The 25,031-nt window shown below is 37.1% G+C and overlaps 1 protein-coding gene across 5 annotated transcripts in view; it reads left to right on the plus strand.

Annotated features, from left to right (window-relative positions):
- The window catches only part of Nek10 (NIMA related kinase 10), a 237,548-nt gene that overhangs the window by 161,472 nt on the left and 51,045 nt on the right, over positions 1-25,031 (plus strand). For all 5 annotated transcript variants that reach the window (XM_010638285.3, XM_010638286.3, XM_010638287.3 and 2 more), the window contains 4 exons: positions 5,954-6,167; positions 19,288-19,471; positions 19,564-19,650; positions 21,287-21,341. In XM_010638285.3, coding sequence (XP_010636587.1) covers positions 5,954-6,167; positions 19,288-19,471; positions 19,564-19,650; positions 21,287-21,341 — 540 coding nt within the window. The remainder of the gene's footprint in view (positions 1-5,953; positions 6,168-19,287; positions 19,472-19,563; positions 19,651-21,286; positions 21,342-25,031) is intronic.

Consider the following 25,031-nt stretch of genomic DNA (forward strand, 5'->3'; position numbering starts at 1 on the left):
TTTTTTTTTTTTTTTGGTACCGGGGATTGAACTTGGGACCTTGCGCTTGTGAGTCAGGTGGTAGAACCACTGAGCTAAATTCCTGGCCCTAAATCAAAGTATTCTTAATAATTATTTATGATTCATCCAAACATTGGCTTCAAAGCCAATCACTAATAATGTGATAGAGCCATCGGACTATAACACACCACTGAGGAGGCAGTTTACTATAGCATTCTTAAACTGTTATTTTAATTTCTTTCATTGTATTGGCATAATTTCTACATTCTTTTTAAATTTTTATTAAGGATTTATTTTCTGCATTCTAATGTTTTTAATTTCTACAGTTTTATCAGGCAGAGCTCAATATTTGCAAGTCTACTGTATGAAACCTTTCCTTTTTCCTGTTATTTATGTTGTATATGAAAACATTTTGTTGTTCACTTTTCTTTCCTAGCAAGCTTTCAGATTGAGAGAATAACTTAGAAACCCTTCAGAGTTTGGGGCAGAAAATAAATATGTCTTGTTGCACTCACTGTCCAGTTACCAGCATTATTATTTTTGCCTTCCAGTATGCTGTTAAGAGAGTATTGTCTCTTTTCTTTTTTAAAAGGAAGAACATTTCCTTTTATGCGCAAAATATTCCAATTGCCTTATTTTTCTCTCTGGGCCTGGTTGCATAAGCTGTCTAGCGCTTTGTTTCAGAGGCAGTTGTGATGACTAACGGAGCAGCTCTAAGGACAAGTGGATCTTCACATTTTCCACCTCACCTTCAACTCTTTGTTTTATAAAACATGAAATGAATACAACTGAACACTCCACCCTCTATCTTTTTTGCTGTCTGCTTTCAGGGCAGAGTGGGGAGACTAAGCGGGTGGGGCTCAGGGAAACAGCCCAGATTTTTTCTAGATCAAGTTTGATCTTTATTTGCTTAGAGAATCATGAAAGCAGAGGCTGAAGATTTTCTGTAGTCAGCCTTAGTTTCTCTGACATACCTAAATGAGACATCATTTCAGAGCAGTGAGACCAAACTGGAACTTCTGGTTGGAGATGGTCCTGGAAATCCAGAGGTCTGTGGCTGAGCACTTTGGATTATGGGCAGGAAATTCTTCAGACATTAAGCTGAGTTCATTTGCATTCACTGGTTCATTCACTTTGCTGCATACCTTTCAGGACCTGAATTGTACTTTACATGTGGAGGAGATCATAGAAAAGGGGAAAATACCTTTCTCCCCTCAAGAAGGTTTTAGTTTATAGTGAATCAGACCATTGCAGCACAATAATTGCAGTGGTTTTAAGCTTTTAAACACAGACAGTACAATAACAGTGTATAAAAGCAGTACATCTGTCTGAGGACAATTCAAAACTGAGATATGGAAGAAAGTATAGGTTTTTTGGCAAACACATAAGGGGTAGTGTCTGGAAAAAGGCATTATTACCATCCGGAAGAAAAATCAAGCAGATGGAATAATAAAGAAATGGGGGACAGAGGAGAGTCCTGGGCTATTTGGGGAGGTACAGGTAAGAAGCATTTGATGTGTTGTTAGGGGACGGAGCCAGGAAAGAGTGGGTGGGGAGAAAGGGCAATTTAATCTAGACCTTGTCATGGTTACTTTTCTCTCATTGCTGAGACAAAATACCCGATACCCAAAGTCAAAGGGGGAAAGGTTTATTTAGTTCAGAGCCTGTAGAGGTTTTAGTCTATAATCAGCTGAGTATAAGGCAGGGTGGATTGGCAGAGGGCCGTTGCAGAAGAGAAGTTTATGGCAAGCAGAAGACAATAAAAGCAAGCAAGCAATGGACCTTAACTGTATCTCTCTGTTCCTTTTATGCAGTTTAGGGCAGGTAGCACTCGCATCCTTCATCCTAGTGCCCCTGAGCATTGCACCATGAATCCATTCCAGCAGCACACACACTAGATTCCAGCCACCTCCTCTGAAAAAGCTCCACCTGTGACCACATGAGGCTTTGGGGAGACATCTAAACACAGCCGTAACAGATTGTATGTGGCGTTGTGGGATTTATCTTACTGAGTATGAGAAGTTAATTGAAGAATTTTGAGGAAGAGAGTGATGACAATTTCACACATATTTGGGGAACAACTTCAGTATGAATCAAAGGCGGAAAAGAAATGAGCATATTATTTAGGAGATTATTTCAGTAGTGCAAACAAGGGATGGTGAAACAGACTCTAATAGTCATGGGATTATAGGAGAAGGATAGGGACTTGAGATTCACATGAAGGTAGGAGCCACAGGACTGGGCTTTTGTTAAATGTGGGAGGAAATGGAAGAAAACTAAGCGTGGAATGTGGCTTTAATTTATTGAGCTTTTACAATGTGCTGATACTTTACAGAAATTACTGCATTTAATCACCATGCCCGCTTAATGAAGTAGATCATATTATTGTCTGATTTTATAGATGGGCTATCAACTCTTGGAAGCTAAGTAGTGTACCCAAGACAATAACTAATAAAGTAGTGAGCTGGGATTCCAGTGCCAGCGACTGGATCAAGAACCTGTGCCTTTTCGAATGATGAAAGATGCAGAGTGGGGAGAAACCTTGTAAGAGAAGGGAATAACTAAGTGCCGGGAAGGCAGAGGCCACTCTTTTCTCATTTATTGTAATACTGTATATTACTATATAATTATAAAACTAGTTCATGTTACCTTTTTTATTAAAAAGTCAGCTGATAATTCACCTGGTAATATTACCTTGAGTCAGCTTAAAGATCAGCAGTTTTGAGAGTTGAAAATATTTGCACTAATGAAAGCCTTAAATGCTTGGGTTTTTGTTGATTTGTTTGCTCACATGGTAGTTACAACCAGCACTAGGGCAATGAAGAATTTTACCAGTTTTATCAGTGAGGATAGATGAAGAACCTTATCTAATTACAAGCTAAAAATCAACAGTTTGGCTTCTTTTGTGATTAAGAGCAAAGACAAGAAACTTGAATACACACATCACTACCACATAGGCACTGTCTTCACAGTGACTAATATTATTCCCTATGTTCAAATGGTCCCGTTCTTGGGGTTTAAGACTCTATCTGAGGTCTTTAAACTCTCCCTAGTTTTATATTTGAATTTGTGGAGATAAAATGCAGTGGGGCAAGGAACACGTTCCATGCCCTTGGAGCGTCAGGTCATGTGAAGTCCCTTCAACCGTCTGCCTCCTGGCGTGAGTTGTTAGCCGTCAGCCCTCTGGTCCCCTGAGCTTCCCTCTAGCTGCCTTCTCCATCTCCCTGTCTCCCATCACCACTGCTAGCCTCCACCTGAGATTGGGTTGTGTCAGGAGGAGAGGTGTACACTATCTTCAGCTTCCTCCCAAGATGGAATGTGGAAACAGGCTCGAAAATATTGAGAATGGTGCAAATACCCTACTGTGTCATGGGGGGCAAGACAGAGGTTACTGCTGACAAAGTGGCACACTGGGTGGACCATCCAGTGGCAACTTCCTCATCCCCCGTTCGTGTACCAAGTGCTTTCCAACTACACAGAAATTGTAAGACTCCTGACGTGTAAGAAGGGGAGATTGACTGGGGCTGGGGATTTAGCTCAGTGGCACTGTGCCTGCCTCGCAAGTGCAATGTCATGAGTTCGATCCCTGGTACCAAGAAAAAAAGGTGGAGGGATATTGACTCTACTACTCTCCTTTTCATTTTGCAGTTGACACCAAAGATTATGTAGATGGCTTTGTCTCCACGATCTCTCAGCTAAGTTTGTACATAATGAATGCATAGAGTGAACTTTGTTAAATATTATGTAGCAGATGCTATAAATGTCTGTCATAATCATAATGCATTGCTTTAGATAGTCCATTGCTTCAGAACTTAAAAAGAAAAAGCATAAAGGTAGAGCATAAAGTGAAAATGTTTGAGAACCCGATTAACACTTAGGTATTTTAGTCATGGTTAACAAACTCATTAAAAAAGAATCACTAGCAAATTATCATGTAGAGTCTTATTTCAGTTTTTGTAATGAAGAATAATTGTGTAGTAAGGGAGACAGCATAGGTGAAAGTTGCATTAACTGAGTATAGATTGCTAAATCATGCACAAAATGAGAAAGTTTGGTTTTTCCTTAAAACCCAAACAAGCCAAATTTCATTGAGAAGCACACATGACTTCAGTGAAATTAGACAGTTTGAGTTTAAAAATAAACAGCATGCTATAGTGGTTGCCAGAAGTACTTATATGATTTTGATACTTAGTTTTATGGGCAAGGAGAATAATAGCCTTCTTTTAGCATTTAACTGTGGCATGAACGGTACTCTCTTTAATATACCGATTGACGCTTCCTGACCTCCAACATTATGGAAAAATATTAGCATGCAATATATCAAAATCGTTACTTAAATTTACTACTTTTAAAAGATAAATTAAAATGGGAGTTCACCCTTTCAGTACACCCCAATCCCAGCTATCCATAACTATCCAAAATTTAGGTCACCCAGATTTTTCTGAAATTCTAACTCATTAATTAAAAAACAAAGGCTTTGTATCTTGGCAACATATTCAGTAAAATTAAACTAACAACCTGTAGAAAAACTAAAATTAACTAGCTTTCTGTTTGCATTAAAAAGAATGATAATGTTCAACAGCCTACCACAATAAAGGTCAAAATACATTCTCTTTTATGTATAAATTAATGCCATAAGTCCAACTTCTCACTCTCATTTCAGTTATGTCCTGACTTGTGAACTACTCTTTTGTCCTGACTTGTGAATGATTCTTTTGTGTGTCCAGTAAACTTCTACAATTTAAAATTTGATATGATTTTATTTTTGATGACATAAACTTCTTAAGCCTCTAAGTAACTGTGCTGACTTTTATACTTATGGTTATATTGTGTATAACTCTCGCAAATTGAATGCTGTTAATATTGCAATACACAGTATGAGAGGCCAAAAAGTGCACCCCCTGCCCTAAACTTTCCTTTTTTGGTTGCACCGAGGGTGATCATCAGCACCAATATTATTGAGAGCCCTCTTTGTTCAATGACCAATGAGCTGGCAGCATTCTCTGAATGCAGCTAGCCTACACAGGTGAGGACCACACCACCCTCCTCTACTGAAACCTAACGAGCAATTTCATGTTCAGCCAATAACTCCTGTCTGCCAGCCAACGTACGAAGAAGTAGCTTTGTCTCCCTTCTTCCCAGCTTTCCCAATGTCTTTTGAGAGGGCTGGATTGAAAGCTATGCTTGATGCCTGTCTTATTCTGGGTTTTCTTGGGTGAAAATACAATGGTAGACGGGTAGTGAAGCTCACCCTTGCCCCTTCACATTCCTGGTTTCATCCCAACATTGACCAATGTTATACAATGGGTTATCAGAATATACTGTGAAGGTTTAAATGAAAAAAAAATTACAGTAAAAGACCTACTGCCATGAATCCTGCTCAGAGTTCTCCCCCTCGCTTTTCTTTCTTTTTGGGGTACCAGGGATTGAACTCAGGTCCTTGCGCGTGATAGGCAGGCACGGTGCCACTGAGCGAAATCCCTGGCCCTCTCCCCCTCACTTTGATCACACTGATCCTACCATTCTTGCTACTTTTGAAGCTACTTTGTCTTCTTTCATATCAAACATAGCAAGGAGTAGCCTGAGTTCCATCCATCAGAATAGCAGGCTCATAAAAACATGACAGATACTCTCATCCACCTCATTCACCAGATCTGCCACTGTGTGACTTTTGGCTCTTCCCCAAAGCCAAAATGGCCATGAAAGTTAAACAGTTTGGATTGACTGAGGGCATCAAGGCAATCATGAAAACATGACCAATTTCATGAAAGAGGCCTTCCAGAACTGCTTCAGAAGGTGGCAAGAATGATGGGGTGAGTGTGTTCAAAGCGAGTGGGAGTGTTTGGAAGGATATTAATGGCACTGTGTCTTGTGCTATAACACGATTTTAAATATTTAAATATTCACCCATTTTGTTTTAATCAGACCTTATAATTAGCTTATCTTTTCTTAGGTGCCTCACTCCTGATGCAGAAGCCCGCCCAGATATTGTAGAAGTCAGTTCAGTGATATCAGATATCATGATGAAGTATTTAGACAACTTATCTACATCCCAGCTGGCCTTGGAGAAGAAACTGGACCGGGAACGGAGGCGCACACAGAGATATTTTATGGAAGCCAATAGGAATGCTGTCATGTGTCACCATGAGCTGGCTCTGCTGTCTCATGTAAGTTACAGTTCTCTCAGTCTCCTCATGATGCACTCTGATAGGCTGCCATCAATTCATTCCTACTTGTTTCACAGAAAATTAATTTATAGGTAGAAAATATTTGATACCTGAAAATTGAAGTAACCAAACATAACTGACCTTCCATAAAACAATTGCAGAATTTATTGTATATTGCAAAATTCGGAGGTGTTAAAAGTTCTCTTAGCATTTCTTCAAGTGTAAAATACTGTCTTGGTATAAACAGTAGTGAATGCTTATATTTAGTTTCTTCAGCAATCTGATTGCATCTTTTGAGAGCATGGATGAAAATGTGAGTAAATTCAGAGGAGGAGATAACATTTGCTTCTTAAAATTTTTCTTATTTGTCTTATGTAATTGCTTTCATTACAATTTGTGGTGATGATGTTGTTGCTAGTTTCAATTTTAAAAAACTTTCTTGCTAATAGCCTTCACATTATTTTGATATTTAAGCGTATCTCTGAACATAGACTAAAAAAGGGATCTGAAGTCTACAAACTTCCACATGTACAAGTGGTGGTGTCAGTGATGCTCTTGTTACTGTCTTATTTTTTTTTTTCCTCTGTGCTTATTGTAACCTTGACTTATGACCTATTACTCTTCTGGAATCCCAGCAAGGACCCAGCCCAGGGACCATCAACCTAGTAAATATTCTTTACTTCTAATCTGATGGCAGGTTCCAAAGCAATAGGTTCATAAAGCTCTTTGTTTCTTTTCTTTTTCTTCTTTTTTGGTCAGGGTAGCAGGTCATTAAATTGCTTCCCAAGATCTTAAGGATTTTCTGTACCTCAGCTCAGAAAATTATGTAACACGTTAATTTCAAAGAAGAGGTGGTTCTAATATCTTGAATAACAGCATTTCCAGTGAATTCTTTGCTAAAAAGAAGAGAAGTATTATTGTTTAGTGGGTTTGTCTGGAGGTATTTGGAAGCCGGAAGTTGAAGTTTCAGTATGATTTTCTTTTGGAGAGATAGTCTGTCATCTTCCTTGCCTTAAATGCTGAGCTTGGCTGTAATTTCTTTCTAAGGTCTTGGTTTATGTTTAGGAGCATATAATTTAGAGTTACAGCTCTTGTTGAGCACAGGGAGTTAGAGCTTGCTTTGCTTGTTATTTTACTGCCTGACTGTGTAAAAGCTAGCTAACAATACGAAACACATCATTCTATATATGTCATGTTGCTTCCAAAATACAGTAGTCAGAGTAGGCTAAAATTCAAAAGATTTAGCTATTTCTATATATCTTAAGTACATGGAGCCTTTTATTAAATTCTGCACTGCAAAGCCACTTAACCAATTTCCATTTTGATATGAAAGTCGTTTCATATCAGATTCATCTAGCAGATAGGGTGGGAGGAGCTAGTTTGAAACCTGACAGCAGAAAGCCTCTTATCTTTAGCAAAACACCTTGAGAAAGATCATTTTATATATTTATTTTTACTTAGCTCTTTTAAAAAAATCTTTATTATGGAAAATTTCAATTTTAAAGGTAAAGTATATTTCCTGTACCCATCTTCTACCTTCAACAATTAGCTATTTGGCCCTAAACCTCTATCTTTTATATCCCTATCCACTTACCACTCCCTTCCTTTTCCAGATTATTTTGAAGCAAATCCCAGAGGCCATATCATTTCATTCATCATTACCTCAGTATGTATTTAGAGTGACAATTTAATTATAGAATTCTAACTCTCAGGTCACGGCCAGGTAAAACAAAGGGAAAGTTCTTAAGTCGAGAAAGGGGCTATGAGGGTCTTCAGGTTGTACCCCCACCTGTAAATTAGGGGGGAAATATACTTATTTCAGAGGCTGCTAGGATTAAATAAGTTAATGTGTTTGAAGATATTTTGCAACTTTGAAAAATGGTGTAAAATTGCAATATAGCATCAATTACATAAAATGGAAAATTCTTATGGTAAGAGTAGTTTGTTGATGCAACTCACTGACTAATGCTAATTTGTCCAAGGAGAATTAGCATGAATTTATGTGTGTCAGTCATGCAATTAATACACATCAACCTCAAGAAATGCCCCACTAGAGCACTCAGACTTTTATGGACCATAGAGAAATGCTTGACTTCGAAGCAAAGCTTATATTACTGCTTTACAGTCATATAATACCTTTTCTTTGCACACTATTTTAAGTCTACTGATGATTTTTCCTTTCAAGATTAACCAAATATAAATTAAAAGGAAAAATGTAACTTTGTGAAAGAAGGAAGCAAGGCATGTTATTTTATTTCATCAAAAGAAAGTGTACAGTTAATTGGCATTATCCTCACTGGGTACCCATTATTATTTTTTAAAGCATCAACACCAGTGCTGCCAGAAAAATTATAGGTGTAAAACATTATCTCTTTTTCTCTTAAGCAGTATTATGATTGTTTCATTTCAAATATAGTAGCATGTTTTCCCAGTGCAGTTAACATCAATAATGCAATCACACATCCAATGATAAATCATAGTCAAAGAGAAATTAGTGGATTCAGTGAAACTTTATAAATTCCCAGCACCAATAAGGGATCTACTGTGAATTACTGAAATTTTATAGATTAGTTGGTAAGCAAACAATTGACAAGAAACACTGAAGGCTCCTCTCTCACTGAGGGAGTGTGCTATTTTCTCTCACACATTTAGCTTATTTTTAATTAATGCAATTTTATACGAGGCTACTAAAGACAAGAACAAATATCTATTTCAGAAGGACAGAGAAGTCTTTACTAATAAAGCTTGCTCCTGTGTACAGTGCCTTACCCACTGTGAAAGTGAAGCAAAACATTCCTTTGCGAAAATGTTAACCTTCTTAATTTTTTAGTTCAAAATAAGAGACCATAGGAGAGCACTAAGTTGACAATGATAAGAACTACTCAGAATAAAACAAGGAACAATTTTTACTGAAATGTCAATAATTAAAAGGGTATTGTAATACGGACAGCGTTGTGGCATTATAATAGTCAAAACCACAATCAGTGTTTTGGTGCTGTCAACCATGTGCTGAACACACTTCAGATATTATTTTATATCTGAGACAGAAAATTAGCATAGACGTGTCTGAAAGGTACACTCTTTCGATCTTCACCAGCAAATAGAAAGATAAGCATTCAAAAAATTCATGCTGGAAAAAATCTGGAGAATCAATGTAAAACTTTCAGCTTCATTCCTATTATTAGAATTTTGTGGGTACAGCTTCAAACCAATGTTTACAGAGCTGAATAATGCATATACCTATGTGTGCACGTGGAACTGAGTTGACTGTTCCAGGGAGACTGAGAGTAATCATGGCAAAAGTACGTTCTCGCAGAGTGTGATTTACAAGGATGATAGCTTCTCCTTCAACAGTATTAGACAGAAAGTTTATCCTTACTGCCTGTTCTGAAGCTGAAAGGTGGTTTCTCTCTACTCGTTTATTAAGCTCATTCATTTTGGAAACTGCTTTTACATCCATAAGCACCTGTCAGGGAGCCACACACAGAAAGGAAAATTGAAAATGCTTGCAGTCTCTAATGAATAACGAAAGAACAAGGATTCGTTGGATGTCTTCTGAATGTAAGGCATCATGTGTGGTAACCTGAGAGTTGTGAGAAATTACAGTGGTTCCAGCTGTGAAGTAGTTTATATGCTTAGAAAGACAAAAGAGATAAGTAGTTTTTGGAAGAGATGTTTAAGGAGAGAGCCAAGTTTGAGTAATTAACAGTGAGATGTGCGGAGACATTTTAGGGAGGCTCCCATAGCAAACGGAAGATCGGGGCTTGATCGTTGAATATGGAAGTCACTTATGGATGGAATAGAACAGTGAAAATTTAGAAACTCTAGATAGAGATGCTTAGCTCTTTTAGGACTAAGAATGAAACTTAGAAATAGTATTGTTGTGTGTTTTAACTTAGCAGACAAGAAGAGGAAGCCAGAAGTAAAGAAACTTGTCCATGGTTATCCAGAAAGTTAGAGCCTATCCCAGGACTGAAACTTAGGTTTGCTAACTTACAATGCATGTTTTTATCTGGATAGTTTGAAGTCTGGGGGAAAAATATTTGTGCATGGTGGAAAATTAACTACCTGCTGAGATGTTTGAAATTAATCCTGAGGATACAGTGGACTAAAATTTTGAATTCTCCAAATCACTTAACAACCAAATTTCCAAACTAAAAACTAGTTGTTGTCGATTGTCCATGTCCCCCCGTCCCACCTTTGATATTTTTTCTTCTATAATTTCACTTCTTTGTTCTGGTTTCCATCTTACCCGTCTGAATACCCTTTCTCGTTTTTTATTTAAATCCTGGACTCTTAATTTCCAACATTCTGATTTCTCCTTGCACTTTTCTTGATTAGGTCCCACGTAGCCCAATGATTTTTCATTTCATATGAATTTGGCTAAAAATCCATCACACAAAAATGTTAATTTTCTTTCAAAACTCTGTTTCTACTGATGACAGTAAATGGTAGATGTGGCCAGTTTCAGTTATGTCTATTTCTAGGCTAAAAGTTCCTTTCCCATTTTAAGGTTTCTCTTCTCTGTGTCCCCTCCTCAATATGGCAGCTAAGTGTAGGAAGAAGTTGAACCAACCTGATGTCAGTTGGGGAGGGCGGCGGTTCTCTGTGCTTCTTCCCTCCCTTCCTTGGCTTCTGGTAACCTTAGATGAAGTCAACCCATCTCTGTGGTTCTTGTGACCTCTGTTCTTGTCAAGTGTTTATGGCATCTGCCACTCAGAACCTCTTTGTGGTTTTTTTTAATGCCTGGTGGATGACCCATGATACCTTAGCTCCCACGGCCTGATTATGACTTTGTTGGTGGCATCATCAGTTTAAGAACTCCTCTCTGTGTCCTGGTGAACTTGCCAGCCAGCACCAGTGCTATTTCTCCTTTCCCCTGGGACACAAGCGCAGCTTTGGGTTCCCATCCATGTAAATACATGGCCCATTAGGATCCCACTGGGAACGGGGGCACTGTCCCAGCCCCACCAACTTGGCCACCTTCTTCATTCTTCTCTGTTCTTCTGTCCTACATCCCTCCCATTAGGTACTAGTATTCCAGGTACTAAAGATACCAAAGTCAGCCTGATAGACAAGGTCTCTGGCTGGCCTTCCATTAAATGCTCATATCAGCCACATTGTATATATAGCATTATGACCATCATGAATTTTCTCTGGTGGTTCAGTGTTTTCTTGCTGTACCTGAATTTCCCCTCATGCCTCTGTGAATTTCTCCAACTGCCCAAATCCTGATTGAATCAGTTCCACTCAGATTATCTAGGATTTTTCTCTTGCTTTTCACCATCTTCCACATTTCTACCAAAACTATCTTGCAAATGCAGCCCCACATTTCCGATCTTGGTAAATTATCCTATGTTAAGATGGTGAGTAAATCTTCAAATAGTGAATTCTAGAAATATTTTCTAAGCTTTGGTGAAGAAAAAAATAAGCATCATCTTAAACTCCATTTAGCAGCCGTTTTAGCACTTATCAGCAAAGATTAATTTTAAAATTTACAAACCCTGCAGAAATTCACTTCATTATGGGATTCTTATCATAGTTTTCTAATATGATCTGTTATGTGTTCTTAGCAAAGTTTATTAATAGATATTTGATATGTTTTTAAATTCTCACATATTTTTATAGTTGACCACTTAGACAGATCCAAGTATCCAGATTCTCATTTTCTTAGTGCACATATTTAAATTGTGCTATTTATTTATCTGAGTCACTTTATTTTTATTATACCATATGCCACTTAACAATTGCTGGGCACACTACTAAAGGCGTATGTCTGCAGTCCTCTGCCAAGAGATTAAATTAAGCCATGTAGAAAATGATGTACTTTTAGAGGACAATATTTTTATGAACTTCTTTGCTTTTATTGTGTGGTTAATTGTTCACTGAATTTCTCCCCAAGGTTTTGGAAAAGCAGCAAGTAATGATGCACAGAGAGAAGGATCAGGAAATATCATGATTTGGTTTGGAAATGTTTTGAGAAAAAAATAGTAGCATCTTAGGGACTTCCACAAGGATATGGAATCTTCCCTTTTCCTTTTTTAATTGACATGATTTACATACAGTAAAATGTTTAATTCATTAACTGCTTAATTCAGTGACTTTTGACACGTGTGTAATCCTTACCCAAAACAAGAGTCAGAACATTTTTGTTACATTTCCCTGCCAGGACAAAGATTGTTACGATGACAGATATGTCACTGAAGAGTACTCTTGACTGTTGTGAGACCACAAATCAGTCTAATATATGAATCCTTTTGCATCTAGCTTCTTTCTTGTGACATCTTTGAGATTCACCCATGCTGTGTGAATAGTGATTTGTTTATGTTACAAGCTAGTATTAAACAGTGTGATACATTATGTTTTACCTGTTCTTCTTTTGATGTACACTTACCTTGTTTCCAAATTTGGTTGTTATAATTTAGACTGCTATGAACTTTCTTGCTTGTCATATTATGGCTGTATTTTCATTTCTCTTAGGTACATATATCGGAATAGAATTTTGGGTAATAGGTAGTTGTTTAACTATAAAAGTGACTACCAATTTTCCAAAATTGTACCACTTAATACTTTCAGGAGCAGTGTGTGAGAGTTTCACCTGTTCTACATCTTTGCCAACATTTGGTTTTGTCAGTCTTTTTTATTTTAACCTTGCACTGTTGTAAAATTGTATCTCCTTGTGATTTTAGTTTGCATTTTCCTGATAATTACTGGGGTTTTGTATGTGTGTGTATATGTCTGTATAATATCTGCTCAAATCTTTTGCCCATTGTTTTATTGACAATTTAGTTATTCATATATTTCAAGTACTAGCTTGTTGCCAAACATGTACTGTAGAAATTTTTTTCATTTTTGATTTGTCTCATCTTTTTATTAATGCTATTTTTTGGAATGGCAGAAAATTATACCTTTGAAAGACCAATTCATTTTTCTAATTTCTCTTGTTGGTTGTTATCAGGGCTTTTTGGGTCCTGTTAAGGAAAATTTGTTCCCTACTTCAATGTTGCAGAAATAGGCTACTTTGTATTTGTACTGTAGGTTTATTTTATTTTGTTTTATTTTGGTATTAGGGATGGAACTCGTGACCTTGCACTTGTGAGGCAGAGAGCAAAACCACTGAGCAAAATCCCTGGCCTACTCCTTTTTATTTGTAAATATTTTATGGTTACAGCTTTTATATTCAGGTCTATAATCCATTTTGATTAGACTTTGCACATAGAACAGTGAAGATATTCAATTTTTCTGTATGGTTATCCATTTTTTTCCATGTGATCTCAAAATAGCTAATCTTTGCTCATTGATTTAACTTAGCATCTTTGCAGTTTTGCCCGGCATCTTTGAAACTGTATGTCAATATATATGCCAATTTTTTTCTGGGCTCTCTTTCCTGTTGACCTTTATATTGTTTTTAGGCCAATATCACAGTTTTGATTATTATAGATTTTGTAAAATGTTTTGTTTTATTTTTCAAATTTTAAAATACAACTGTTTATCATGTCCAACATGATGTTTTAGAATATATATATATGAAATATATATGTATATATGTGTGTGTATATATATATGTGTGAAATATATGTATGGAATATTTGTGTGATATATAAAATATTTTTATGGTTTAATTGAGCTAATTATCAAATGAATTACTTCAGTTTTTTTTTTATAGTGAGACATTTAAATTCCACTCACAGCATTATTCAAAACTATAAGATATAATTATAGTCACTGTGGTCTACAATAGACCCTTTGACTTTATTCCTTGTATTTCAGTGAAACTCTGCATTCTTTGATTTGTTGCTATTTAATAAATGTTGAAATTGGGTTATATAAGTTTTCCAACTTTATTCTTCTTTGTCAAGTTTGATTTTTTTTTTTTTTTTTTTTTTTTTGGTACCAGGGATCAAACTCAGGACTTTGCACTTATAGGCAGGCAGTGGAACTACTGACATAAATCTCTGGCCCTATTTTAGGTCTATTGCATTTCCTTATTAACTTTTAAATAAGCTTGTCAGTTTCTTTAAGAAATCATACTACAATTTTATTTTTGCTATTCATTTGAACATGGAGAAAAATTTTGCAATATTTAGAAGCTCAATCTTCTCTTTCACTTAGTGAACAAAATTTATTGAGCATTTATTTTTCTTCAGTGTATCTGGTCCACTGATACAGCAGTGAACAAAAGAAAGACCACCTACTCAATAGTAAGGAAAGATAAATAATAGCTAAATTAAAAATATATTTAAGTGCCATGACAAAAATAAGTCAAGGTAATAGAAATTGTTAGCTATGGGAAGAGAGACATTTTAAATAAGGATATCAAGGAAAATTCCTATGATTACACCATATTTGAGCAAACACATGAAAATGTTATAAATTGGTGAGCCTGAAGGACACAGTACTATTGACAGAGGGAGCAGATGTCCAAAGGTCCTGAGGTAGAAACATGCCTGCCAAGCTCAAGGAGAAGAGAAGTAGATTGGAAACAGAGATAGTAGGAGGCAAGGATGCTATAGCCCATGAATAGTATGGACTCAAGTGATGTGAGTTTTGAGCAAGCAAAGGGGTGACATTAATTTAAAAAATGATATAGCTGGGTGTTGTATAGGAATAGAACCCTCAGAATACAGGGTGGAAGCCAGGAGATTGTTCAAGAAAAGATCACAGTGGTCTGACCAAAAGATGGTGGTAACTACTTTTCCTTGATCTTAACTGTTTTCTCTACTGGCACATAATAAGTTTGGTATTTTGACATTTTGTGGTAAGTGTGCAGATGACCCAACTTTTCTGTATGTAATTCTGTGATATAAATGGAACAGTAAGTGGGGTTCTAATTTGGGGGTTCATTTTTGTTGATACCACCCATGTCTCATGCTATACTTTTGAATGCCTTGAGCATTGACGGTTTTCAATTACATTTCTTAGTTTTAAAAAATCCAAGTATAGAGTGCCTTAAAACTTGCTCATTGTATGAATCTCTGTGCATTGTTTCTTTTATATATTAAATAAAATGACCTAATTCTGGCCTCATCTGAAATGCTTTTGCAGATATTGGTATATATGAAGTATAATTGAAAATATGCTGTTTAGATTTTTAAAAATCATTTAAAGAAACATTGCCACCGATTCCCTCAACACACTTCCCCTCACTTCAAACACATTACTCTCCTTGTTCTTGCCAGTTTCTTAAACAATTCTGAAAGTCCCTTTTCATGAGTGCTTTTAGCTGTGCTGCCTTGATTGCCCTGAACTGATTCCAAATGATGACTTCTCAGCACTTTCCATTTTGAGTTTGGGGAAAGACCAGAAGTCACACTGTGCCAGATTCAGGGATTAAGGTGGATGAGAACCCACGACTGTTTCTACAATGTGCCTGCCTTTCCCTTGGACGGTACTGGGCAGCAATTTTTGACCACACTTTGTAAAGACACTCACAAAAGAGGACATCCACAGCCGCTTTGGAGAGAGCCAGGATTGGTGAGATAAGTGTGTTTGAAACAATGAAGAGTATTACTAGGGAAATGAATAGCAATGTGTCTTTTGCTGTAATAATTGTTTTTAAATGTAAACATTCATTGCATTTTGCGATCACCCTGTGTATATTCAGTTTGATTTATATACTAGTCTACAGTCTTACAGATATGGTCAATAGCAACATTTATCTTCTGTGTTTTTAACAAATGATACTTTCAGATTGTAACATTGCTTCCTCTTTGTTGCTGTAATTACTTCAGAAAATGTGTACTTGTGTTAGGAATAGCAGTGAACTCATCCATTTTTGGTAGTAGGTTAATTATGGGATAGCAGTGAAATATTTTATGTGATGGAAAATCTTAAAATTTTTTTAGATTGACTTGTAATGAACAGTTCATTGCCTAACTTAGTTATAATTTATTAATATGTTCTAGTATCTTAAAGAATTTCTAAGAGAGCAATGATAGTAACACTGTAACTCTTGTAGCAAAATTTTGCATTGTATGAATACTTTTGTTAATAAATTCAATATAAAATAAGAAATAAGATCTACACTTGAGAAAAATCCCTCTGTTATATAATCCTTATAAATTTAGCTGATTATTGGCCCAAAACACGAGTGTTCTTAGTTTGGTTTTAACTATTATTCTCTGATTTGATGTATGGAATATGGGGAAAGGGAAGTATTATGGATTGGAGCTGACAGACTTCTGTCTACCACAGAGAGGGACCAGGGTCCATTGTTCTATCAGCTCGCCTCTCTGAAATGACAAAGCCAGGTCTCTCAAGGCAGGCCTGGGCTATAGCCCCTTAGCTGTGACCCCTTCAGTGATCTGACCACATTGGCTAGTTTTGAAAAAATACCTTGAAATTTACAGGCTGTTTGCTGATGATAGTATGAGGTTAATGACCTCTCTCCTATTTAGGATTGTCTTTGTGCTATCATTCATGAAAAGCATAGAAAGTGATTTTTCACTGATCAAAGATCACTTCAGCTGGATGAATTTCTGTCAATCACCTGGTAGATCCAAATTTATGTATTTAAGGGCACTTACTACTAAATTAATGGAAGAGAATGGTAAAAATAAAACTAGTGGAGTATGAATATTTTAAAGCACAAAAATAGCCAGAATGTGGTGGTGCATGCCTATAATCCCAGCACATAGGAGGCTCAGATGGGAGGATTGCTGTGAGTTTGAAGCCAGCCTAGTCTACATAGTGAGTTCAAGGCCAGCCTGGACTGCATAGTGAGGTCCTGTCCCCCCACAAAAAAACACAAAAATAATACATTTTTATGGGTCTAAAGTATAGCATCCATAAGATACAGCTGGTGTTATGTTTTATATTTCTTTTTTCCCTTCTCTATATAAAACTAACATTGTGGGAAATTTGAAAAATTGCACTAATTTTAATAAAAATAAGCTCCCTTCATTCTTTCCCTACTGTCACAGTTAATTTGGGCAATGCCAGTCTGTTAGTGTTAGACTTGCTATTCAACTAAAAATGTATTATGATCTGCGGCACACATAAAAATTACATTATAATGAGCAAAACTGAGCTAAACATAATTGTGCCTATACCAGTACTGTGACAGGAAGTGCCTTCTATATTAGTGATGATTTCCATGCCAATGATAATTTTATTGTCTGATTTGCATTGTGTTCTCCTTACTGCCATATTGATACCCAGAATATGTCCATCCATTCCTAGGAGATGCAGTTGCCCCCCCCAAATATAGTTAACTCTCTTTCCTACTCCTTGAAAAGTCTTTAAGTAATTACAACATAAAAATGGTGATAGCAGCCAAATTCCACGCCTTTAAAGCTGCACTTTTTCATTTAAGCTAAATTCCTTTCTGGGTACATGTACTTGTTGTAGGAGTCTTCTGAACACATCTCGGTGGCTTCAACATTTAAAGCAAAAGTATTTAGACATCTTTTAGGCAGTGCCTGCCGGGTGATCAGGGCACACTGGCATTGCTGAATGGTCCTCTCTGGGATGAATGGGCATTACAGCTTCTCCTAAGTGCAAATGGCAGAGGGAGGTTGAGGCCCATTCATTCCTCCAGGTGTGTCCGTGTGCATGCCGTGCCCTTCACCCTTAAAACACTTCACAGTGTAGACTTCCTGGGTAAAGGGGCACAACAACAAACACAGAATTTACAAAACCCATTCAATCCGTAAGGATTTCACCTGGTTTCTCTGGTCCTTTTCTTTTTGATATTAACAAAGCGCTATTTGTTTCTTAAAGAATTTGCTATGTTCAGACATTGTGCAAGTCACTGAAGGATTTAAAATGGGCTAAATCCCTTTAAAACCCAATTTTCTGAGGAGCTGTCAGAATAAAAATTTGGGTATTAACAATGAAAAACACTAGAAATCACATTAGGGAAAATGTGTCTTACAGTGGCATATGGCTTATAGCAAGAACAAAAATTATATTGATTTTTTGAACCAAAAACTGCTGCAAGAGATTATTACAAATGTATAGGTTTTTAAATCAAAACAACTACGTATTCTTACCATATTTTCAATGCTTATAGTCTGAAAAAGCATCTAAGATTGTGAATTCCCTTTTATCAGAATTTATGCAAACACCAACTACCATGGATTCAACTCGGGCAGTTACAAGTGATTGTTGATTTACAACCCAGCTGGCTCTTGGATACTGGCTGCAAGTCAGGCCTCTCTAAATCAGGAATTGCCTGACTCAGAACTCACAGCTTTTCCCTGCTCTTCAGTTACCCAAAGAAAAATGAGTTCCTCTCACTTCTTATCCATACTTGTTATTTTCTTCTTCCCCCTTCTTTTCTTTCTTTCTCTTGAGATACAGATTTTGTTGTATGGTCCAGTCTGGGCTCAAACTTTCAATACTCCCACCTTTACCTCCAGGGCAGCCATGATTACAAGTGTGTGCTGCCCTGCCCGGCTTCCATGGCTGTTCTTAAGAGTGAAAGTCTTTTGCTATAGTTCGGCTAGTTTTAGACATACATGGATTCCCTCATCTAATTGCATTAATACAGTGGAAAGTTTTTCAACTTGAAAAGTCTCTCTCATCTTATTTCAATACTAATACCCTTGACCATCTTGGATGTATACTGTTTAGAGGGTTGTAAAGGTCAATTATGGTTTTAGAACAGGGAATTAGATGATTTATTTACAATAAAAAGATGGGAAGGAGGAGAAGGCCATCATACATTGGGCGTTTATTTTTAGGTAAAGTTTCAATGACATCAGCTGAGAATCATTAGAAGAAGACTCTCCTGAGCTGGGGAAGAAAGAAAAAAAAAAGGTGAACATAAAAGAGTATGAGTGGGTTAGAGGATTTGATGGTAAATATTTTAGAAAAAATGTAAAGGCAAGATCTGCTGCATTGATAGTCTGTTCCTTTGAGGGACAGTTTTTCTCCAGATTTTTCGTTGCTCTGTTACTGGGCACTTAGACACATCTCATCGTTCATGTCCCAGGTAGCTTGGATTTTCTTGTATTTGTGGACTGAGCAGGTGACTAGGTGAAACTACTCAGGTTACATCTGTATTAAATATTTATGATGGTATTTTAAGCACCTCAGTATATATTCTAACAAGCTTCGAGTGCTGCAAGGGAAAGAGAAAGGAAGACAGCGTTAAACATTGAATTTCTCTTTCCAGGAGGCATTTGAGAAGGTGAGCTTGAGTAGCAGCAGCAGTGGAGCAGCCAGCCTGAAAAGCGAGCTTTCAGAAAGCGCAGAGCTGGCCCCGGAAAGCTTCCAGGCTCCCTGCGGGAAGGATGAAGACAGAGCCTGCGATGAAATACTGTCCGAGGACAACTTCAACCTGGAGACTGTCGAGAAAGGTACTTCTGGTGAAAGGGTGTCCTGCCAGCATGAATGCACCCCTGACTCTGTTTCAAGGTTCATTTGCTTTTTTATTTTTATTGATGAACAGATACATATTCAGAGCTAGATGATGAATTGGACATTTCGGATAACTCCAGCAGCTTGAGCTCAAGTCCTTTGAAAGACTCTACATTCAGTAAGCTTTCTTTCCAAGTCTACCACTTGTGGGAGTCTAGTAGTTGGTGGTTTGGAATCATATCATAGGCCCGTCCTGGAGTTGGCTGGGTTTTCAAGTGCGGTGCTGGTTGGGACACATCTGTCTGTGTCTCCTCCAGAGACCAGAGGCCAGCCGACATGGTGACTTTACATTCCCTCAGGTGTCAGGGGATAGTTTTATTATTCCTACCAGCAAGTGATGCTCTTCTTGGGAAATGGAGGTAACTGATTTGGAGACAGGTAAATAGCCAACAATGATAGAAATGGCCCTTTATGAGTCTTTTAGCTAGAGGAACTTAAAATGCATGGAAGAAACTCGCCTTGGGATAGACAACTTTTGTGCAATTTTATTTATATTAATATAGAGGAATACATTTAAAAACAATAAAGTAGGGGCCAGGGATATAGCTCAGTGATGTTGCCACCTGCCTTGCAACAGCAAAGTCCTAAATTCAATCCCCAGAGCCACACACACACACACACACACACACACAGGAAGGAGGAGAAGAAGAAGAGGAAGGGGAAGAGGAATCACAGTTATCCTTTGGGCCTGAGATTTAGCTCCAGTGATGCTGTTGCCTGCTTTGAAAGGACAAGGTCCTGAGTTTGATCTCTGGTACCAAAAGAAAAAAAGAAAAAGAAAATAGAAGAAATATCTGAAGATTATACAACTATGAAAAATATAATATATAAATCACTTTAGTGTTAGTCTTAATTTGATACAGGAATAAAGTAGTTACATGAATAATAGGGAAGAAAGGGAAAAGATACTTTTAGATAGAATTTAAAGATCATAAGGAAGGATAGGATTGGATATACTCAACAAGCCTGAAACTGAAAGGTGTTCAAATAGAAAATAGGGGAGAAGTAATTATTTAGAAGAAAATAGAATATAAAACTTATAGATAGAAATACTCTAAAATAAATTAAGTATAAATTCTCTTTCTCAGTGACTAGACTGTAGAAAATATCTCAAAAGAGGAGATTTAGTCTATGGGTCAAAATAGAACCCTAAGGAGTGAGCTACATTCTTTGTCCTTTAGAAGCTTATTTGGTCCATCAAAATGATGACTAGGTCTTCCAAATTTTCTGGGATAATCACAATTTCCAATTCCCTGTCCTAGTTTCTCTGTAACTTTCTGACTGCTTGATTTGCAAGCGGGAAAATATAATATAATACAGAAACAACTTTTCTTGCATACAGACATGTTTAACAGATTCCAGGAGTGGTCATTACTGTTTTGTGATGAGTTAAAGGTTGTTTATCCCGCCTAACAGTGGTGGAGAGGAGTAGGAGGAAAGTGGGAAGGAGAAATGAGACCCTAAAATTTACATGTAGTAACTTGTAGCTGTCTTTGGAAAGGTTTTAAGGAGACTGTTTTGTTAATTACTAATAACAATTTATTTTTGTTTGCTTAGCATCTTTTCTTTGGAATATAGGCCTTAAACAAGCCTGTCAAGTAAATAGTAATTTGTAACATTATATTTTAGCTCAGGCTTTCATGAGCAAAGATGATCTTTATAGTATGTACAGTTGCTCAGATAGCAGAAGTGCAGCATTTAAAAAAAAGAGTTGTGGAGAAAATAATGTAGTTATTTTTATATTCCTGTTGCAGGCATTTTAAAGAGAAGTTTTAGTGCTTCGGGAGGAGAAAGGCAGTCCCAAGTAAGGTATGTACAAGTTGATCTCTTAGAAGTATTTTTAGACTTTGCAAAGCCAAGTAGTTGGTGGCTGAATAGACTTCCAGAAGTCACCACGGGCATATGGAAATAGAAGCTGTGAAGACCTACTCACCCAGAACCTACCAGTTTACCAAGTAGCATGCTGGAGAGAATGCCAAGCTTGGACCTGGGTTGTAGTCTAACTCTGCCTTTATTTAGTGGCTATGAGCCAGTGGGTCTTTCTAAGCTGAACAGGGGTCAACAGTGTAGGACAGTTGTGTGCTGTGACATCTTCTGGAGCCCTGATTTATTCCTTTATATCTGCAGGGAATATGACTAATCCTCCTGGCAAATGTGGCCAAGAAAAGGAAAGGGGAATTGAAGATACATCCCTTTCCATTTAAGGCTGTGACCAGATATTGTTCCCGTGACTTCTGCTCTTATACATTTAGCTAGAAGTTCCTCACACTGATCACATCTAGCAGCAACGATTGATGGAATTTATTTGGGTTATTCCTTCTTTAACAGCAAGGAGAAATTACTGTGGAACAACTAGTCCTGTCAATTACAGCTGTCTTTTGGAATAAGGATGGAAACAAAACTATTAGACTTGGGCTTCCCAAGTTCCTGATAACCTAGATGAGACTGTTTATGATAACGGTTTCAGTAGCACTGGGGAAAATGGAAGGCTTGATTGTGACCTTTGTGAAGGTCCTGGAGGTGGGGAGCTGGGGCAGTTTAAGAAAGTGAAGAGTACCTAAAAGAGTTAGTTTATAGGTGACATTTAATGGAAAAAGCTTTTAGTATCAAGATGACTTTAGGATATTTGAGACCGATGAAGAGGCAATAGAGAAGAGATTACAGAAGGAAAGAGATAGTCACACATGTACAATCACACAGCAGTTTGGAGCTGGAGAATCAGGCCTGGAAGAATGGAGAAGTGGAAAGGAGGTATCTAAATTTTTCTGTGTCTGGAGAAAGAGAGCTGAAGATACGATGAAGCTAGAGAAATAGTGAAGGGCTGTGTGTTTATTAGATGATGTTCTGAGCTACTGCTGAGAGGACTTACTTGGGTATCAGGAGTCTGGTGAGCTAGGATCCACCACTTTAGAAATAGGAAAGGAACTGAACAGATACAGAGATTGCCAGAGGCTGGGCCACCAGTTGAGGCTGAAACCATGCAGAAATGTTGATGTTGGGCAGTGGGAATTGTAAAAGCAAATCATGACACATGGCCATACTCCCTAGCTAAATAATTTTATACTAAAATAGATATTTCCAAACAGATAATTTAGGAATCTTGGAAGTACCAAATAATATTTTTTCCCTGAAAGGATTCACAGAAAATTGTTTTATTTGAAGGAATTCAGTTGATGCTTTAACTCTTCAATATCAGAAAGAACATATATACTGTTTATTTTAGATCTTGAGATAGTTTTTTAAAAACCCAGTCGTTGTTCAACATTTTTCAACGACTGGGTGAACTAGAATCTGTAGATTGGGAAAAGTTAGTCTGAAGCAGACATATTGCAGAATGAGTGTTACCTTGCGTTTCTGAATGTATTAGCAGATGGAAAAGGGCCTGACACTGAGGCTGACACTTTGGAAAGTGTGTTGTAAGGTGAATAAGACCTGACCTAGAGCAACATTTGAATAAGGGTACATGCAGTGTGACATAAGGAAAATCTCATTGGTTTAAACCAAGCTCTTTTTCCCTCAAGGAACTGACAACAGTACAATGCAAGATAAAGATAAACTTTAGGAGAAAAAAATGATACAAGGCAGTCTATGCCTCATGCTTAGTAAGAGAGAAAACACTGATAACCTTTTTATACTTCCAGGTGCTCTCTGAACTTTCTTTGAAGTAAAAAGAGACAACTCTAAAATGTATTTCTCTCTGTCTCTCTCTTTTTTTTTTTTTTTTTTTTTTTTTATCTCTCTCTTTCTCTCTTTTTTTTTTTTTTTTTTTTGGTACCAGGGATTGAACTCGGGACCTTGTGCTTGCGAAGCAGGCAGTGGAACCACTGAACTACATCCCCTGCCCTCTAATTCCTAATGAAGCATTAAGTCATTTTCAATCTAATTTGTTTAGGATTTTCTTGGGTTTCTTGGTTTATTGTTTTGAAATGTGAACTCATCCTACAAACATTTAGAAGATAAATGCTAAATGAATATAAAAGAAAATAGCAAAGCTATATATGAAAATAAATTGAAAATCAAGCTTGTAGCATTTTTGGCTATTCTGTGCCACGTCTGAAGTCATGTGACAATTACAGTGAAATCCTGGGTGGCTCTTTCAAAAGGAGTTGGTCCCAATGAGCAGATGCACAGGGAAATACAGGGAAATGAACTGAGGGCAGCTTCTAGACTCTAGAATTCAGATTTGACTCTGGCTAAATAGTGCAGAGGGAAAGCTTAGGCATAAATTCTTAGCTTTGTTCGCCTTAGATGTCAGGAGCCATACTTATAACCAACTAATTGCTTGTTAAAAAAACTGAAGTATCTCCTTAATAACTTGGGATAGGCTTTCTTAGGCAAATGAACTAGGAGAATGAGTAAAACACAAGCAAATGAAGCTAGAAGAACAGCTATCAGTCTCCTCAAGAAGTACTGCAGTTTGAAGGCTAGAGAAAGCAAATATGGTATTAGAACTAGAAGGACCTCAGTGATCAAAGCAATCATCAGACGAAACATTTTTTTTCAGGAATATGTTTTTTTTCTTTTATTGAGCTTATTGGTACATTTTAGGTATACAGTAAGTTACATTCATTATTGGGATCTTATACCTTTACATGACAGGTGGTCTTGGTTCTCATTTTTACACCTTGTCCCTGCCCTCCCTTCACCCCTCCTCCCGTCCCCATTTGCAAACACTTTATTTCCATTTTTCCATTTTCTCATATTTTTTCCCTTACTACCTTTCCCCTACCCTTCCCACTTTCCCTACACCTTTAGCCCTTTTCTTTCCAGGAATATGATTAATAGCAAGACCAAAAGAGGAACAGTTCCTTTGAAATCTTTAACTTTAGACATTTTCAAATTTGATCTAAACTAAAATCTCATGCCTGCATTACTGTTTGCCAGAAAAAAATTAAGAATGGACTTGACAAAAACCAGACATGGCGGTGCAGGCCTGTAATCCCAGCACTTTGAGAGACTGAGTCAGGAAGATTGCCATTAGTTCATAGCCAGCCTGGGTTACATAATGAGTTCAAGGCCAACTTGAAAGATATAGTGAGACCCTGTCTCAAAAAAAACAAAAGAATGAACTTGAATTTTTAAACATTTTTAATTTTTTACTACATGTTTGCAGTATAGAACAATTTATTCATTGTGGTGAGTTGGTGTATGTACACAACACATCTTAATTCTTGTTTGTATCACCTTCCTCTTCTGTTCCCCTTACCTCCCGTCTCTTGGTCATCCCTTCCCATTTGCAAAAGATCAATCTTCATCTTTTCTATTACTCACCTGTAATTTATTTATATTTTGGGGTTCTCATATGAGAGAATGCAATATTTAAGCTTGTGTTTCTGATTCGCTTCACTTAACATTGTGGTGTCCAGTTGTATCCATTACCCTTCAAGTGACTGAAGTTTATCTTTCTTTGAGGCAGGGTGGTACTCCACTGTGTATAAATGCCATATTCTTTTTGTCCATTTATCTGTTGGTGGATATAGAGGCTGTTTCCAGAATTAA

This window comes from Fukomys damarensis, unplaced genomic scaffold (assembly GCF_012274545.1).
Source record: "Fukomys damarensis isolate Sample0158 unplaced genomic scaffold, DMR_v1.0_HiC HiC_scaffold_28, whole genome shotgun sequence".
Lineage (NCBI taxonomy): Eukaryota > Metazoa > Chordata > Mammalia > Rodentia > Bathyergidae > Fukomys > Fukomys damarensis.